Below are 18420 nucleotides of genomic sequence, written 5' to 3'. Positions count from 1 at the left end.
AAAGAGCTTTTGAGCACACCAGCCCCCATTCACAGAAAGGCATGAAAAAGAGATGGAGGTAAAGCAGTGAAGTGACACAGGCTGATAGGCAAGACCCTCATGGAGAAGCCCAATCTCGGCTCTGGTTCTTGTTCCCATGGCATTCATAGGTACAATTTCATTCAGGATCTAAGCACTGTGGGGCTCAATTCTAGCCTTACTCTATAAGGGTTCCCTCTGTGCCAGGTTCTTGAAGTATTTTGTTGGCAGAGCAGTAAAGTTATGTAAATACAGACCAATCTCAGTGTGGACGGGAACAGTCCGAAGTCTATGGACACTCTGTATCCACAACAAATGGGAAGCGTAGTTTTGAACTCTCCCTAATATTCATTACAGATACTCCTTAAGCATATATAAAAACAATGAAAGAAGTTGTTATTAAAAGACCAGCTCTGAAATTCTAAGCTGAAAATGAAGTGTTACCCTTTACTCTCCCTTCTGTGACTCAGGAGTACAGTACTGGATACAACAGGATGCAAAGAAAACAAAGTGCAAGTTGAAGAGCTGGCATATTATTTTTCCTGATTTCTTAGTCTGGTCTCAACTGTTTTCTCATTTCCTTCCTTATTTACCTTGTCCTTGTCTTCTCTAGCAGGATAATAAAATCTCATTTTATATGCACAAATCAAGACTTTGTAATTCAGCTCCCCAATGATACTTATATAAAATAAGATTCTGGGAAACTAAATAAACCTTGAGAAATATGTTAATTATATTAGAATAGAGGAGTAAAAATAAAGTAGAAGACTTGGCTGACTGAACTTTTCTTTTGTTTGCTGTCCAATATACTTTGATTATCAAACAGACAAAAAAAAGAGAAATCTCTAATGATCCTGTCCAAGAGTCTTTGTTTCAATGTAAGAGGAAAACAAGTCCCCTTCTGTCCTGAATATTTAGGCCGGTTAGTATCCTCCTGTGATAATCTTGGGGTTTATAACTCTTCTGTCTAATATGCAATATATCTAAAAGAAATTAACAATGAATTTGGAGCATATAATGAACAATTATGCATGGAGGATAATCCCACCAAGTACTATGTGAAACAATCTCTCCTGCCTGCTCTCAGTCCTGTAGCAAATCTTGGTTGTGTACCAGGGTCTTTCAAAGTTTGATGTTCCCATCATGATTTTCAAAAGAAAAACATTCAGAAAATAGTTTGCCTGAAAAAGGCTTCAGGACCCAAACTTTCTACCTTGGGCAATGTCAGGCCTCTGAAAAGACATGTCACTGCTCCTCCCTCACATGCCTAACCGTGCCCAAGGAGGGGCTGGTGCTCTTCCCTGCTGTTATGCACTCAACAAAACAAAACCTTCCTCCTGGAAACAGACCCTGGAATCTCATTCAGGCCCATTTGCCTCTTTGATGAGGATGTTCAAAACCTGCTGAAGGTTTGTGCAAGCAGAGCAAGTGGGTTACATTTCAGTGGGTGTGGCAGCTGCTGCCCCGGTAATGGTATGAAGCTGTAAAATCTCCATTTCACTGCTGCAGCACTGCAAAGTCACCGAACGTGGCTGCTCAGCCTAGGCTTGAGATTCCTACTCTTTTATGCTTTAAGAGCTTTTGAGCGGGATGATAAGGAGTTTTTGCCAAAATGCTTCAGGCATTTAATTTCTGAATTGGGTGCTATGCTAATAACGTATTCCTACCCCAGGCTGCCTGTAATCCCTCACAGACTCTCTGCTCCTTGGTTTCCCATTAGCAGAGCATCTGTCTTCTCACTGCTGTATTGTTTGCTCTCTGCATGGGACCCTTACTACATGGGACACAACAATGTAAGAAATTCATGGGATCACATTAAGAGAGGGAGCAAATATGAAATTTGGATTCATGCAGATGGGGTTTTGTTGTTTTTTACACACATATTTAAATACAGTGCTTAAAATGAACTGGACAAAATGGGGCCTTCTCAGGCTCAAAGATAAAGGAGCCTCGTGGCAGGTGACAGATTAACTGAAGGAAAACAGTCCACAACTTTACTCTTCCTCCTGCTGAAACCCTTTCATAAATCCTATTGCTTCACTCTGTCTTGCTGTCCATGAGGAAACACTACACAGCAGTTTGCCTTCTTGCTTCTGTCTTTCCACTTTGTTATGTTTGAAGGACAAGGACAGGGCAAGGAGGGACTCCACACTCTGCACAGAGGTAGGAGGTAGTCTGGCCATGCACAAAACTCTGCCAAGACCCAGGAATTCAGCTGGTCCTGAACTCTGCCTCTGGCAGTCAGGCATTTTATAGCCCTGAGAAGGGACCAGCCATTTACATCCTACAGCACCTGCAGGGACCCTGGGTGAGCACTCATCAAGGCTACTTTGCTGTGTGATTAATTAAGAGCCACTAATGATTTTCTTACCTAGATCTTCCTTAAACAAACTCCTGTGGGAGCTTCACAGTGACAATGATCAAGAAAAAAGGCTGAACAAACAGCTTTAGCTCTGCATCATATTACAGAGCCCAACATTTATTGACTTGATTCACACTGTAAAGCACTTCACACTGCACAGAGCTATACTCTTGCTTCAGGTTATTTACCATCACAGCTACCATCTACTGCATACACGGAAAGAAACTGTTTACACAAGCACCTATCTTCCTGGAAAAAAAATTATCTGGATTTTATTCAAAACAGTTGTTGAGAGATTTCAATTCAGAACATAACAGCATCTAATACTGACGTTTATTACCAAAGTGGAAACATGCCACTTTCTCACATGGGTCTTTTTTTAACTCTCCCATAGGAAAAAATTAATGCTGTCTGCTTACAAGTGTGTGGCAGGAGTTAGGACATAATTAGAAAGAGCTCTAGGTCTTTTAAGTGTGCTTCAGTTATTGTAATTTACTTTTCAGTGTAATATTAAGAAAAATGGATAGTCTGACTATTTGGATCACCATCTCAAGAGGAAATAGGGGAGTGATTATGTGGCGTGAAACCAACTGGCCTTCGTAACACACTTCCAAACATTCCACCAGCAACTGTACCATACAGGATAGCTAAAAATGGTAGTCAATAGTGATACATCTCAGAAAAAACCTGTCTTGGCCTTTCCTTGTCTCTTTTGCCATGTCCCAGAAGGTGATTCCTGCGACTCATTTAACAATCTGCAAGCCAGTTCAGGAAATGCTGAGCGCCCTTTTAGTGAACGCAGATCTTACTCACACATGGAAATTTCATCACATTATGTTTATCTACATTATCACCTGGGCCTAGGTACCACCTGTGTACTGCTCTTTTATAAAACCAAGATGTCTCAGGACTCCAGCTGGTTTCCTCTTGTGGCCCCCAGTGTTGCCCAGTGAGGCCTGCGGTGTGTCCTGCACGCTGTGCTCACAAGCCTTCACCCTCAGCTTCTCTCATTGTTTATGGGCCCCAGCTTTAAAACTTTGTCCTCTGGGATGAATCCTTGGGACAAAACCCAGACACCCCTCTGAAGACAACGGGAGTTCTGCCACCAGTTTCAGTGGACTTGTAACTTCTTGATCCAGGATACAGCACTCTGGAATTGTGTTGCAATGAGAGGTGAACCCAAACTGCCAGCTCTACACACTCTTCATGCTGATTCACATCCAAGTCCAAAGTGCAGAGGCAGACCAATATTTGACTATCCCTAGATAATTATGAAACTTGAATTTTAAGCTCATCTGTAGGTTTGACCCAATGCTTCAATTCAGAATACCCCAATTAATCATCATTACTGTCAAATTCATTTATAAAATAAATCTGGGACCACTGGCACACCACAAACTTAGGGAAAACTAAGGAAGGAAAGTATTCAAATTTTTTTGGCAGGCAGGGGCTGGAGCAAGACACACACAAGCAGCAACATGACTGCACTCCCTCGTGCCCCGATTAGGAACAAACACGCTATTAACTGTTTGCCTTTGTTTTCAGTGACAGCATCTGGGAGCACAGCAACACTTAGGATTCATGATGCCTCTGGAACCTGAAAGCACCTCCTGTCCCAACCTAGAGCCATCAGCACCTTGAAAACCCTCACAGACTTCCTTATGCTTGTGTATATCAGGAGTATTGCAGCAAATCCCTTTCCATGCTTTGATTCCATCATTCTTTGAACATATCAATAAACACCCGTGTCTGTCTGCTCTCTGACTGGAGTATGGCTCCTAATAGCAAGTCTCCTAAATACAACATCCTCCCAGTTATCTAGAACTCCATTTGCTCTGTGATTCCCATTAGATACGAAATGGACACAAGCTGCAACTTCAATCATTCACCTTTTCAACTGAGTCTATTTTTTTCTAAAAGAGTCTCAGCAGAAATGGGCTCTCTGACTAATGCACCAGTCCCAGGGCTCCCTCCCAAGGGGGACTTCCAAACATTTACAGTCGCTGAGATGGAAAATCAAACCTCTGACTCCAGCTGACACCAGCCTCCACTACACTAAATAAAAACTATCTTCTGAGGGCCCCAGCAAGTGGGACAGGCCATTTCCCACACTGCCAGGCTTGGAAAACAGCATGTGCACAAACTGAGAAGAAAAGCCTCATTAGTATTAATATTTACACTGCAGCCATGCTCAGGGGCCCTGGTTGGGGTAAGGGTCTTGCTGTGTTTTGGTGCTACAGGAGATGAAGGTGCAAGCCCTGCTCTGATGAGCTGCCCATCACTCAGCTACTCCTCAGTTGATATCCTGTCCCTTCCACCATGAAAGGCTGAGCATTTCCATTTCCCACCTGCCTACTAGTTTTGCACACCCTGATACTTTTGCATTTCTGAAATCATTGTCAATTTTACGGTTGTGGGTGTAAGACAAAGCCCCGTATGTCCTCTGTAGCCAACTTCCATTGCAGTGACCAGCCAAGAGAAGTGTCCTGGCTGGGAACCTGTGGCTGGTGTAGGGGAGAAGGGATCCAGAATCCCACCAGACTGGATGGAGAGGAGAAAGAAGGCTGGAGAGAGACAGAGAGGCTGCAGGGCTGCAAGGGGCTCTGCTGGGGCCGTGGGCTGCTTGCCCTCCTCCTGCCACAGCCCTCACAGGGGCTGGGCACTCTCCTGGGAAGGGCAGGAAGGGGACTCCTAAAGGCTCCTGCAGGTTTGCAATGCACAGAGTCTCTTTATGGTCACCATTTGCAAAACCAAGTTTTTAGAGCCTTTCTCTTTGAGGATTTATGGGCAGAGTTCCTCCAGTTTTACTCAATGAAATGCATGAACAGCTCTAGATGAAACTTCCAACAACTAATGACAGCAAAGTTAGCCAGAGGCAAAAACCTAGCATGAAGAAGTTCAGCCTAAATGATTAAATTTGGCAAAGTTTTAAGACAGTGGAAGAGAAAATCTTAAAAGGGGAAGTTTTGGATGACCTTAATGCTATGCACTGCAGCCTGTGGTGTCTGTAATAGGTTATTTCCAGAGCATCTGAGCGTCTTCCAGTAGTGCATTAAGCAATGTAACTAACATCTGTCACGAGGTTCATTTTCCCTCTCATCTCCTCCCTCGAGGGAAATTCTCTCATTTCTTAACCTCAGCTGGACCCCCACTCAATAATGTTCATTACCTCAAGAGAAAAAGGAAAAGCCTATCAAAAAGAGGGGAAAAAAAAAAAGAGAGAGATAATAGATCTAAGATTCAGGCTGCTTTGGTGACATTTTTAAAGTGTTTTTTGCCAAGCAAAACAGTATTTTTTAAAGAATTTCTTAACATGATATTTAAGCATTGAAAAGGAAAGACAAATTAAAATTATTGAGCTATTTTTCCTTTACCTATGATTATGCAGCAATTTATCAACAAAATGAAACAAGAACATCTGACTGGGATTATTTATTATACAGTAAGGCATTTATTTTTTGTTCACTTCACCAGGAACAGTGTCTCTGTTATGGCTAGTTAGCCATCTGTGTCCGAAGAGCTTTCAGGAAAGGATTAAACTGTCATTTGTTTTATTTCCTTTCATGAAATAACTCTCCTAACAGGGCTGGGGCAAGACTTGGCTATTGCTGGACTTATTACCTTAAGGTGGCATTTAAAGGAGTAACTGGATCTTCCCCTGAGCTAAAGCAAAGCAATGTAAAGTTTGGGGGGCTGTTTTCGTTCTTTCTGCTCCTCACACATGTGGTATCCTACTGGAGATGGCACAGATCAGGCAATGTCTGTGCCATGCTTAGGCAGAAGTAGAATTATCTGTGGATTTATTTTTTTAATCTGATTCATTCTCTACATTCAGCCAATATGGCTTGGGTTTAAGCACTGAGGGAATGTGCAGCTAATCAGGGCTGGAAGCAGGAGGCTGACAAAAATAACCCCAGAAGGCAGAGGTATTCCATTTCCTCCAGGTGCAGGGTATTCCCAGCCCCAGCCATCCATTCCCAGCCCCACAGAAGGCAGCACTGTGGCATCCCTATCCCATCTACAGCTCCACAGTGGGGCTAAACACTTCTAACACTTCTTCCCTGCAAAGAATGAGCAAAATAAGCTCAAAATAACCTGGTACTGAGACTGTGCCCTCAGTAAGAGCAAACATGGGAGAACTATTTGCCAGAAGGATGTACCTTGTGGCTTTTGCAGGGGCAGTGTGGGGTGTCCTGGGGCAGCCTCACAGTGCTCACCAGGAGCACCAGCAACAGCTCACTCATGACCTGTGTCTCCAAATCAAAAGCACTTTTGCAAGAAAGGGGCAGATTTGGGAAGTTTGATGCCAGCAGCTCCTCATGCCACACTTTTACCGACTGATTTTTTGGAAGCAGTTGGTAGCCAAAGCTCTCGGTGCTCGCTATGCTTGAAGTGACAACTGCGCTCTGTTCAAATGTGACCTGCACAGGAGCTCACAGCCAGAGTGCAAACGGAAGACACCCCCTGGAGCAGCTGGCCCCGGCACTGGCTGAACCTCCAGGAGGACACTTTAGCCAAGGAGGGCTCTTACAAGAGTCAAACATTTGAAAGGACTGGAAAATGGGTCTTCTCAAGGTCTTGGCTTCAGGGACCATACATGACACTGCAGTGAATTCCATGTACCACCTTTGATTGAGAGGAAGAGCTGATTTGTCGTGAGTGAGTGGTAGTTAAAGAACCAAGTATCCCATGTGAGCCATTAACTGCAGCTCTGGAGAGAGCTCCAGCAGGAGCTGGTCTGGCACAGCAAACTGCAGTATTGCAGGAGGAATAAAATAGTGACATCTATAGGATGTTAAATATTTCTAGCAGCTACAGTAGGAAGAAACCCATAAACAATATCCGTTCTTCACTAAAATTTTCTGCATTCATTCATATCAAAAGCCAGTTCACCTTTTCTGCCCATCATTGCTCATGTGCTACTTGTTGCAGCCCCAAAGTCGCTGTGTCCTGCCCGGACTGGCCTGCAGGACATACCCAGTGAGACTCCAGGGATAGGGAAGAAGCACCTGCAACAAATGAATGGGATAAAGAGATGCAGCAGTCGGGACTGCCAGAGCTCTGCAGGAATGACAGCCCTCCCAGGGAAGTGGACGGGCTCTCCTCCAGGTACCAGGGAGGCTCCTCTGTCCCCCATTGACAGCACAGCAGCTTCCCCTCGGGATGCCTCTTGCTGGGAAGCACACGAGGGGCTCATTCAGGCCACTGCTGCCTCGGTGGGACTGTGAGCAAGGAAACACCAACCTCTCAGTCTGTCCCTGGGAAGCCGTGGTACGATCATGTGGCTGGTGCAAACCCAGCCAGGTACACACGGCCCGTTCTCACCTGGGTGTCACCAGTGCCCCCAGTGGGACAGCACTGCACCTCCTGCCCACATTTTCTGAAGCTGCTGTGCTTTCTAATCCCTGCTGGTTGAAATAACTTGGTCACAAGCGGGGTTGCAAATCCACAGAGCTGTGACCCCGCCCCCAAACCTAGAGGAGCATCTGATTCTCCTGATCAATTCCCAGGCAAACAAAAGCCAAGAAAGAGGAAGGATACCCATGGCAGGCAGCATTTTCGTAGCAGCCATACAATTATAATGCAGTTAGACTGTATCTGTTTACATTCCCAAACTGAAATAATCTTTTTCTTATCCCCCTGCCTTAACTTCCCTAACATTCCACTTCCACAGTGTCAGCAGGGAATCCTGCTGCACTGTAATGAAGCTGCACTAAAGAACTGGACTCACAGTAGAGACTGAAATTCTCAGTTATACAGAAAAAGCATTGGGTTTTCTGCTTTGGACTGAAAATGCCTCTTAGAGAGGATTGGGGTTTCGAAGTGTTCAGGAGGAAGACCTGGGAAGATGAAGCAGTTAAAATAATTTCCTTTTTAATGGTGACTTTGCAGCCTCTTTCCTTTCAACTTTGAGAAAAGCTTTGAGCTTTCCCTGTTCACAGAACTCTAAAATAGGCAAGGTTGTTTGATTTCGTTAGTGAAACAATACAATTCCTAGGATTCTTGCTATGACATTTGCTCAGGGGAGCTGAGAGAAGATGCTATTACTTCCTGAGAAGCAGCAAGATTACCACAAGCAGGGACAATGTCAGAATTTGGTTTCTTGCTGACTTACACAGCGTCCCTTGGTCTGCTTCTCCCCCATTCCTCTGTGCTCCTGGGAATCTGCTAAAACACACCTGTGGGAAGTTTGGGCTTTTAAATCTGTGCCTTAAATGTCCCAACAGTTCCCTAACTTGCAGAAAGTTTATTCCTATCAAGTCCTTAATCTCAGTTTTCCTTGGAAAATCTCTGCAAGTATCTTCCTTCAGAAACCCACTACAGAACATGCCTGAGATAAAGAGCTTTCCCCCCCACCCCATGAAAACTGAATGTTCTCCAAAAGATTACGATTTTTAGATTTAAAATTCTTGTGTATAGGCTGAAATGACAAGCTAATAACAACAATCATGTCATTAAGTCTGGATGAAAGGTTTTGATCATGGGGAAAGTACATTCCAACACAGTTCAAACGAAAAATCTCAAGGGTTTGAGCCCCTCCCTCTCACACTCCACCTCTTCCCCTCCTCGCTGTGCTTCTGCAGAAACACAGGAAAGAAAGCTGAAAAAAGCAAGGAAGAGAAAAAAAAAAATTCTCTCCAGAATGCAAGCAAAACAGTAACAAGTTTCGATTATAACAAGATACTTATTTTCTGCACAAAACACATTTTGGGTTTTTTTTCCAACAGGCTCCAGCTCACAGTAAAGGTGTAACACATGAAGGCAAAGATGGCTTATATTTTAGGAATTTCCGTGATTTTTATGGATTGTATTGATGAGAAATGCATTTGAACTGCCAGTAACAATTTTGTTGGGAGATATAGTTTGAATAATTCCTTTGCAAAAAGCATGATTATATTTCCATTAGAAATGAAAAGTTGTTCTGGAAGATCCAAGCTTCTAAATTAATGGTTTTTCAGTAAATAAGGTGGCATAAATTCAGCTTCCTCTAAGCCAAAATATATCACTGCTCTCTAATTGCAATTCCCAGCTATGCCATCCTCTTCTTCTTAATTCTAAATGGTCTGTACTTATCGAATCATTTGCTGTGCACTGCACAATCCTCACCCTTAATTGCACAAATATTTTATTTTTGGAACAACGCAGCTCAGCAACAGGCTTCATTTGTTTTTTCCTGAGTCTCTATTAAAGTAAAGCACTTACAAAATCTGTGAGCAGGGAGAGAACTTGACTTGCCCCTCCATGGCCAACAGTTCCCAGCTAATCACAACTCAGCCCCACAGCCCTGTGAGCAGAGCAGTGATTAAACTGTGCCTCAACAAAGCAACTTTGTGCACAGCCCTGACGTGCTCCCGGCACAAACGTCTCCCTCCTGTTATGATTGGTATTCCCCAGATGTTTGACTTCGAGCTCAGGCTTGGCAGGCAAGGCTCTGTGGCTGCTATTCAAGTCCCAAGCTTGAGCAGCTCCAGTGTTTATTCTCATAATTTACACTTTGTGATGGCTTATGGACAGTTATGTACTTGGTTTTACAGCCACCACTTCAAACCAAGGGGCTGATCGTGCTCTTGTGGAGTCAGTGGTAAATGATTCCCAATTCCACCCCTGGCAGGAGGCCCTGCATCATCAAACTGTCTCTCAGAGCAAACAAGCCAATATAAAACAACAATTTGCTTTAGAAATAAGAAAAAAAAAGCCTGAAATCTTACTTACTAGGAAGTCTTCTTCACAGTACACCTTGCCATTGACATTGTAGAATGCTTTTCCTCGTAGTCTTCTCCCTGTTAAAACACAGGACCATCAGAATTTTGTTCTCTATCCCCAAACCCAGTCGTTCAGGATGCAAAGTGAAAAGCACACCCCCTGTACCTGTCTGTGGGGTCTGTTCCTGGCCCCTCTCTTCCCTGGAGGGCCCATCCAGAGCCAGGGCTGAGGGTCAGGCTCTTTGCTCTATCTGGCCTTACCCAATCAGATACCAAACCTTGCCTTAGGTACCAACTAAATGTTATCTTTAAGTGCAGGTTATGGAACCCAGTTGATACCGGTTCCTGAAAAACTTGCAATCTCAACTCAAAAATTATTTGGGGGAAAAGGCTCCTTTGCAAATTGAGACAATTTTCTTGGCAGATAAAATCCCAGCAGGCTCACATCCACTGCAATCAACAGCAGCAGCATTTGTCTCCAAAGGACTACCCAAGGGATACTGCATACGGATGCCCCTGCCACGCTCAAGAATATTAATAATCAATGTCACAGCAGCTCCCTGCAGTACAAGGCACACATGATGGAGGGAAGGGCAGGAAAATCACACAGAAAACAAGAAATTTTGCATTCAAGCTTTGACATTTGCCATTTCATTAGCCCATGCAGAACTTGAGTGACAAAGCCTGTGATAGTCATTAACTGATGGCTCCCTTTACAGTGAAGAAATGCACAGCAGACTCCAGAGAGTCCCAACAGAAAGGATGCAAACCAGGAATTCAAGAACCACCAACCCCGGTCAGTTTGTAGATCCAGCAGATCAGAGCTCTGCAGAAAGCAGTGCCATTTCACCAGTGTAAAACCAGAGAGGGAAAAGGGAAACCACACTGATCCCAACTCACCTCATTCCCACTCTGCCAGGTCCCACTGGCCAAGCCTCCCAGGCATGTGGGAGCTCTCAGCAGCCCTCGGCAGCCCCAGATGGACAAGGGCTGCCTCGGGCTGTGCCAGCAGCGGCACAGGGAAAGGAAGAGGGGGCAAGAGGAACTCGGGTCAACAGATCCCAGGTCACTACCGGAGCTTCACTCCATGGAATCAGCCCGGCTGTCTCCTCCAACTCCAGCAGAAACACCACCGATCTCCGTGGAGGGCTTGACACCGAGGGCTGGCGAGCTGAGCAGCACAGAGGGGCAGGAGTACTCTCCATGGTTTCCATAAACAATGTTGAGGAAAATATGATTAATTTTGAGTGCTTGAAAGCGCCTTTTACACGTTGCCACTGTGATCTGATCCTGGGAAACTGTGTGGCACAAAGAGTTGGGATCTGGGCTGATGCTTTTGGGAAATCACATGCTGCATGCGGTTGTCTGGTGGTTTTACTGTCGTGGCTGAGGGAAATGCTTCTTTTGTGTGCACATTCTTGGGCCGTCGATCTCACGGGCTGCTGTCTCCATACTGCTGGTAGGTGGAGTCAGCTCTTGTTTGTCTTTCCAGCTGCCCGGTGGCTCTGGTGGGGACCAGGACCCTGGTGACGTGAGCAATGTGCTCATCCCTCTGAGAGTCTTAGGTAAAACTGGGCCATCCCCTGAACAAGGCACAGGGCTGGGACAGCAATCAGGGGACCATGGGGCCTCTCTCAAGTCATGCAAGAGCAACCAAATCTAGATCTTCCCTCCTGCTTATCAAAGATGTTTTTTAACCTCTCCAGTGAAAGATAAAGTACACAGAAAGAAAGGAAGAAAGGAAAGAGGCCAGAATGGCTTTGTAAAGGACAGGTTGTCTCTGCAGGTCTAGCCTACAACTGGATCTGACATACAACTTGTCTTTAGCTGGTGGACATGAAGTGGCTGCACCCAGAACAGGGACCTGCCTTGGATATGCTGATGCAGCACTTCCCCTGTGCTTACCCACAGAGCCGGGCGTGTGTTTCAGGAGAAGGAGCGCTGGCCACCACCTCAGCCCACAGCCGCTGTGGTGAGAAGCAGCAGAGGTGATTAGGGACAAATCCCAGAGCCGGTTGCTGGAAGGATCTCTGCAGGAGAGCAACGCGCCAGGGCGGGGAGGTGCCAGCATCTCGGAGGCACTGCAGGAGGTGCAGGAGGACCCTGACATCCCACTCTGTACCCCAGCCTGCCAGTGCTGAGCTTGATGGGAACGGCACAAATTCTGCTCTGGTTCTTTCCTTAGCACAGCATCACCAGTGGGATCAGCGCTCTCCTGGACCGGGATGGAGTGGGAAGCCTCTGACCCAAAGCCAGTGTTCTGGAGTGGCTCTCACACACAGCAGGTCTCAAATGCATTTGGCAGCTGGCTGCCCTGTGCCCAGCCCCACTGTGAGTCTCCACATCAGCCCTGCACTGGTGGGATCCCTGCTCCCAGCCTGCCCCACGAGCCCCCACCTCCCCAGCATTGAGAGCTGTTCTCCCTGCCCTACACCTGCCACCTCTACGCTGCACTCCCAGCACAACACCTTTCAAAACTCAGGGAAAATACCATTTCTCTCATTTTCCAGCTGAAAGAAACAAGACGCCTGTTAGGGAACTGACTTGCCTAAACTCATAAAGCAGGCAAGCAGCTTGCTCACATGATAATGACTATTATTAACAATGATTAATAAGATTGACAGGCCTTTTACCTTAGAAGAATTTCATTCAGGGACCATACAATAGTTACCTCGCAAACAAGAAACAGCAAGTTATCACTCAAACAACCATGGATGCCTATATTGGCTTCTACATCCTGCATTTTAGAAATAAAGGCAAAAGTGTACATTCCACTGCCCTCCAGAAGGGTTTACTAAATGACAGCACTGAACATGGTCAAACACCACCCTCTGAGTGTCTGGGCATCATGTGCAAACTACAATCAAGAGGGAAGTGCAGGCAGTTGCAGCCAGGGAGACAGGAATCCCGAGGAGAGGCAGTGGCGGTGGCCCCAGCCCCAGGGCAGCGGTGCAGCAGGGTGGGTGCAACACCTTGATGTTGGGATGCCTGCCCTGAGCTCCTGGTACTGGACAAAGTGGCTTCATCTTTCAAGGTCCTGGAGCAGCTTGGGAACCTGCACAGCACCAGCCTGTTCTGTGTAGCTGTAACCTGTTATTGTCAATTAGGCAGAAATTCAAGTTAAAAACCCCCTGATGTTCCTTTAGCCAGCTGAGCTGAGCACCTGGCCAGCCAGAGAAGGTAATATCACCCTGCCCACTGGCACACAGGCCCTGCTGCTTGGCTTTCCTTTGAATGACTGAGTCTAGCCAAGCCTGGTTACTATTTGCTTTCATAATATTGAAACAAAAAAAGTCAAGAGTTTCTGACAAAACTTGATGCAACTTGCTGATGGCTCATTACAATAATAATGAGCAGCCTAGCAGAGTTCTCGAATGTGGGGTTTCACAAACACTGCACTTGGTTCCTCCTCCTGCTGGATACCCACCTTGGCATGCCTGCCCTGTCAGACCAGTTTGCAGCAGCAGCGAGGAAGAGGCTCCGTTTCACACCCGACAGAGCAGCAGGAACAGGGACTGTGCAGGGGGACCGGGCCCGGGGCGGGAGCCACCCGCCTGTGCACAGGCTCCTGACACCAGCAGCAGCTTTTAGGGGGAAGCCCCTTCTCCCCCGAGTGCTCTTCAGCCTTGTTTTCCCATAGAAAACAAAGCTTATGCACTCCCAGAGACAAACAAGTAACTCCCATTTCCTGACTGACACCCCAGGCCAAGGGAGTTCCGCCACCTCGGGTGGGAGACACAGACCTCAGGAACACTCCAGCAAACAGTGCAAACACTCATGAGATAATCTAGCAGATAATAAAATGAAAGCTAGAAATGACTCTATCCCAAGGACTGATAGCAACTGGTGATAGCAACCAACATGACAAACATCCAAAAGAATGCAGGTTTGTGGAACTCTTAAAAAAAATTAAAAGCAGAATCATCTCTAGGTTTTTAACACTGGTTTGGACGTTTAACCAGTTTATAAGTCTCTGTTATTTAAATGTGTCTATCAATTACTTCCTGCACAACTTTTATCTCCTACATGTTGCAAACCAAAAGGAATGGGAGAGCTGTTGCTTTATCAAAGGATTCAACTCAAAGACAGCTTGCAAAAGGAAAAATGACCCCCAGTTGACACAGGCTGTCCACAAGTATTCTCCTCAGTCTCCAGAACACTTTGCTGGGTGGTGAAAACACACCAGCCAGGAAGCCAAGATGGAGTAAAACTTTTTTCCCATGCTGTTTCAAATGCTGTTCCAGGCCCCCATGGAACGAAATGTGAATCAGCCCAAGTTTTACAGTGTGGAGGACATGGCCCGAAAGTTCACTGCAGGTGTCCTGCCCCCTTCCCTCTAGACTGGAAAGCATATTCCAAGCCCTCCCTGCTGCTGCTGGCCGTGAGTATTTGCCTGTGGGGAGGTAAGTTTATCAATCACAGCCTTCAGTGGAAGATCTCCTGTCTCACACAGGATGGATGCAACCGGATCAGGGGCTGACATCCCCCTCACCGCTGTAAGACAGGAGATAGGAATGTCTCACTGTCACAGCAGGGTTATTAGACCTAATTACTGTTTGCAGCATGCTTTGAAGTTGAAAAGTGCCAAGCATTATTATAGTATTTTAAGTACTTTGATGATTAAAAACACACAACCTTTTGGAAATCATGATTTAGTAGTACGGTAGAGTAAGCAAGTTCATGTGAGAAGCCTGCATTGTCTCCATGCCTGATGCTACTCAAACACAAACAGCTCCCCTCTGACATCATGGGAATGCTGCAGCCCCAGCCCTGCCTCCCAGATAACGCCTGGCGCATCCCAGAGACTACCAGCGTGCTGAAAAACCCACAGCAGAGCACCTCCTCACCATCAGGATCCCTCTCGAGGTATTCTCAACAGATGTGCCTCTCCTACCTCCATGTGTGAAAGTTTCAGTGTTAGCGGGGACAAAGAGTGAAATGACTAATAATGTCCTCTTATTTCTAATGTCACAGCTGTGTGGAACAAGTATCCTATTTTAGCCACAAAATGTAATTAAACCCTCCCAAATGGAGTGCAATCCAAGAGTTCAGTTGTAGGTATCACTGCTAAAGATGAGAAATTCGTTAAAGCAGAGCTAATTAACAGTCTGAACAGCCCAAGTTAATGCCACGGAGTATCACTCCAGTGGCTGCCATTCCTGTTGGCTGGGGACATGGCTGTGCAGCACAGAGAAGGTGCAGGCACTGGCCAAGGCACAGGCAGCTGCAGGACCAGGCAGGGTGGCTGTCCCTGCCCTGCACAGCACCACAGCCTTGCCTGAGCCCCCAGCGCAGCCATGCCCTGCTCCTGCTGGCCAAGTGGCACCCAGGAGCTCCTGACTTGTCTCACAGCAGCAAGACAGATCCACAGCATCCTCCTTTAACAGCTCTTTCTGGAGGGAAAAAAAAAATCTCACATTGCTTCTCTCCTTGGGATTCTTCCCCCTTCTTATTTAATGAACTGTCAGTGCTAAGGGTGATCGGGACACTCAGTGAGAATCTCCGTGCTCTGGAAGCTCTGGTCCATGACTTGTTCAGCTTCCTGAGTGTGGCAGCCTGAGCTTTTCATGCCTGGCTGACCAAAGAATTGTGCCTGTTTTAGTTAGCAATATCAAACATGGACCTAATTGCTTGTTAACTGCTTCAGATGCCATCTCTGCAGTGACTGATGTGACACCAGCACCAGTACTCGTCTCATCCCAGCACCTTACGTGACAGTCTCCCAAAGCCTTCAGACTGCAGTGATGAGTAAACACACACAGAGAGGATTAATACACAACAACATTTGCTCAAATATTTCCCAGCTACCATAACAGTGAAGGAAAATTCCCACATATTGCCCCAAAGCCCTGTGCAAGTGCAATGAGACACAAGGTAGCTTGAGCTGAGCAGACACTTCTGCCTGCCCACCTCTGCCACACTCTCCATCACTCAATGCAATGTAAACTTTTACCAGGCCAAACCTGGTCATTTTGTTTTGCAAAATGCCCTGGCTCTTGGTCTGGGGCTGCTCTGATTCTGAGCTGGTTGTTGGTGCACCCATGGGCTGCCCACACTCCCAAAGGCACTTTTTCAGCCCAGGGTCCTCCTGAAGGTCCCGCCCACAGCAGCAGCACAATGGGCATGACTGCCCACCAACCTCTGGCACATGCTGCAGCTTCTCTTGGCATGCAAGGACTGACTGTCCCTCTCACCTGTGCGACACCACCTGATGATTGAGGAACTGGGACACACAGAACTCAAAAGCTGAAGGGCAAGTGAAACCTCCAGAACCCAAACCAGTTCTCCACAACCCCCCAGGTCTGACAGCTACTATTTCTGAACAGTGGAAGCTAAATTTTAAGTTACCAGATGAGTCCAGGAGCTGAAACTTCAAGAGGAATACCAAATTTTACAAACACAAATAATAATTGAAAACATTAAGTAATAACAAGCCACTGCTGCTACCTCCTCTGCCCCGTCACCTCTGGCTAAAATGGGTGCAGAATTTCACCCAGGAGCTGTTTCCTTTCAAGCAGTAGAGGAGGTTTGCCTGCCCAGGAACTGAAAATGTGCCAAAAGAAAACAAAAGCTTCCAATACTTTTTCTTTATTTGTTACCATTCCTCCTTTACTCACATGTGAGTTTGGGCCGGCAGTTCCCCATCCCTCCCTCTGGCTTACACTGCCTCTCTGCACAGAGGTTTTCTTTCCACAGGGTTTCTGCCACTCCACCCATTGCGAGCCGGGGTGAACCAAGGCTGCTTTAACCTCTCAATAAGTGCTAATTAAATTTTTCTCCTTGGTCTCCTACAGTGGACTCACACAAAGCCACCAAGCACAAGCTCTCGGTGCCGGGGTCCTGCGATGAAGCTGCCACCACAGTCAGGGTGCCAGGAGGGGACTGAGCTCCAGCCCAGCCCCTGGCTTGGAGAAACTTCCATCCCCCAACCGCCACGGCCCCCTCCCCTCCTCATAATGCTCAGCCTTTGTGAAAGAAGAGGTGAATTTCCAGGGCTTTCAGGGGGTTTAAGATAGGGGAAGAAAAAAAAAATCAATGCCAAATTCCTTTGAATAGAAGATACTGCATGTTGGCAGAAGCCACTTTTCACAGACCCCAGCCGTTTGAAATCTGAAACACTAAAAAGTGGCTACTGTGGATGTGCTGTATTCTTCTTTTCAAAACAATCTGGCACACAATTTTGCTCCCCTGTTCCAGGACCCAATCCTGCATTCCTTTCACGCTCAGACTCCCATTGACTTTAAGGAATGCAGGATTGGATCCTAAATGTGTGCTTTACTCACACAATAGCTCCTCATGGTTACGATCTATTGAGAAAGGCACACTTTAAAAACCATTTGGAATTGCAGGCTCATCCACCAGCCCAGAATGCCTGTAAAGATCTCCCATTATTTCAGGAAAAATGCTCAGTGTCTGAATTGCACACACACACACTCACATGTTTTCCTGGTTTCAAGCTGCAGGCACAGCTTAGCTTGAGATGCATCAAAATATTTTGAGCACTGACCTGATAGCTCCTAAAGAAACCACGTGTAATTTTAGGTTTTGAAAAAAAAAAACCAAACTCTGGGGAAAGGAAAAAAAAAAAGCCACCAAAGCAAACATATAAGCAGCTGAATCCTAAGGTCGGTTTTTCAGAGAACTTTTGTAAAAGCCTCTAAAAGACCTGCACCGGCTAAGACAAAACAGAGCCTTGCACTGCTATTTTTGAGGATGCTGTATACTGAGTTACGAGGCTATTACGATGCAAATCTCAAATGTACAAGCTTTTTACTCGGCCATAAACACAAAACAGTATACATTGTCCTTTCAGAAGAAAAGGTTTGCTGCTAAAATAGCAGAAGCCCTACGTAAATAACCAACATTCTTTCTGCCTGAGGTCACTGACTTGGCCTATTCAATTCCGGGCTAGTCTGGGATTTGACAATCTAAGCAGGGGAGAGGCCCTTTCCTTTTTTTCAAAAGAATGCTGGGATTTTATTTGAAATTTAAACTCTTGCAAACAAAAGGTGGCATCGTATGTTGGAGGCCTACTAAGGTGGAGTACAGGATGTGTATTGTTTTCTCCCTTTACATAGGTTCTTTCAGGAAAGAGTATTCAGAGTCTGTGAACAAATTCTAATAAAATATTATCATCAGGTATCATCAGACATAGCAAGATATGAACAAACACTTTAAAGAAATTAGAAGATTCAATTTCAAGAAATACTTATGTGGGAAAAGTGTAAAAATGGTTTAAAACCATTTAATTTAAATTAGAATTTTCAAGTTAATTATTTTCAAATTAATAATTGGAAATCATTCTCTAGTTTAAGTTCCTATACTAATTCATATTTG

The 18420-nt window shown here is 45.7% G+C and overlaps 1 protein-coding gene and 1 long non-coding RNA gene across 7 annotated transcripts in view; one reads left to right on the top strand and one right to left on the bottom strand.

Annotated features, from left to right (window-relative positions):
* Positions 1 to 4144, top strand: part of LOC108447237 — a 51044-nt gene extending 46900 nt beyond the window's left edge. For both annotated transcript variants that reach the window (XR_001862679.1, XR_001862677.1), the window contains one exon: positions 3926 to 4144. This is a non-coding gene — a long non-coding RNA (uncharacterized LOC108447237). The remainder of the gene's footprint in view (positions 1 to 3925) is intronic.
* Positions 1 to 18420, bottom strand: part of WTIP (Wilms tumor 1 interacting protein) — an 82566-nt gene that overhangs the window by 15044 nt on the left and 49102 nt on the right. For all 5 annotated transcript variants that reach the window (XM_017736575.1, XM_017736576.1, XM_017736577.1 and 2 more), the window contains one exon: positions 10094 to 10161. In XM_017736575.1, coding sequence (XP_017592064.1) covers positions 10094 to 10161 — 68 coding nt within the window. The remainder of the gene's footprint in view (positions 1 to 10093; positions 10162 to 18420) is intronic.

Source organism: Corvus brachyrhynchos, unplaced genomic scaffold, assembly GCF_000691975.1.
Source record: "Corvus brachyrhynchos isolate BGI_N302 unplaced genomic scaffold, ASM69197v1 scaffold66, whole genome shotgun sequence".
NCBI lineage: Eukaryota > Metazoa > Chordata > Aves > Passeriformes > Corvidae > Corvus > Corvus brachyrhynchos.
Note: the sequence above shows the minus strand (reverse complement) of the source record. Positions and strands in the feature narration are given on the sequence as shown.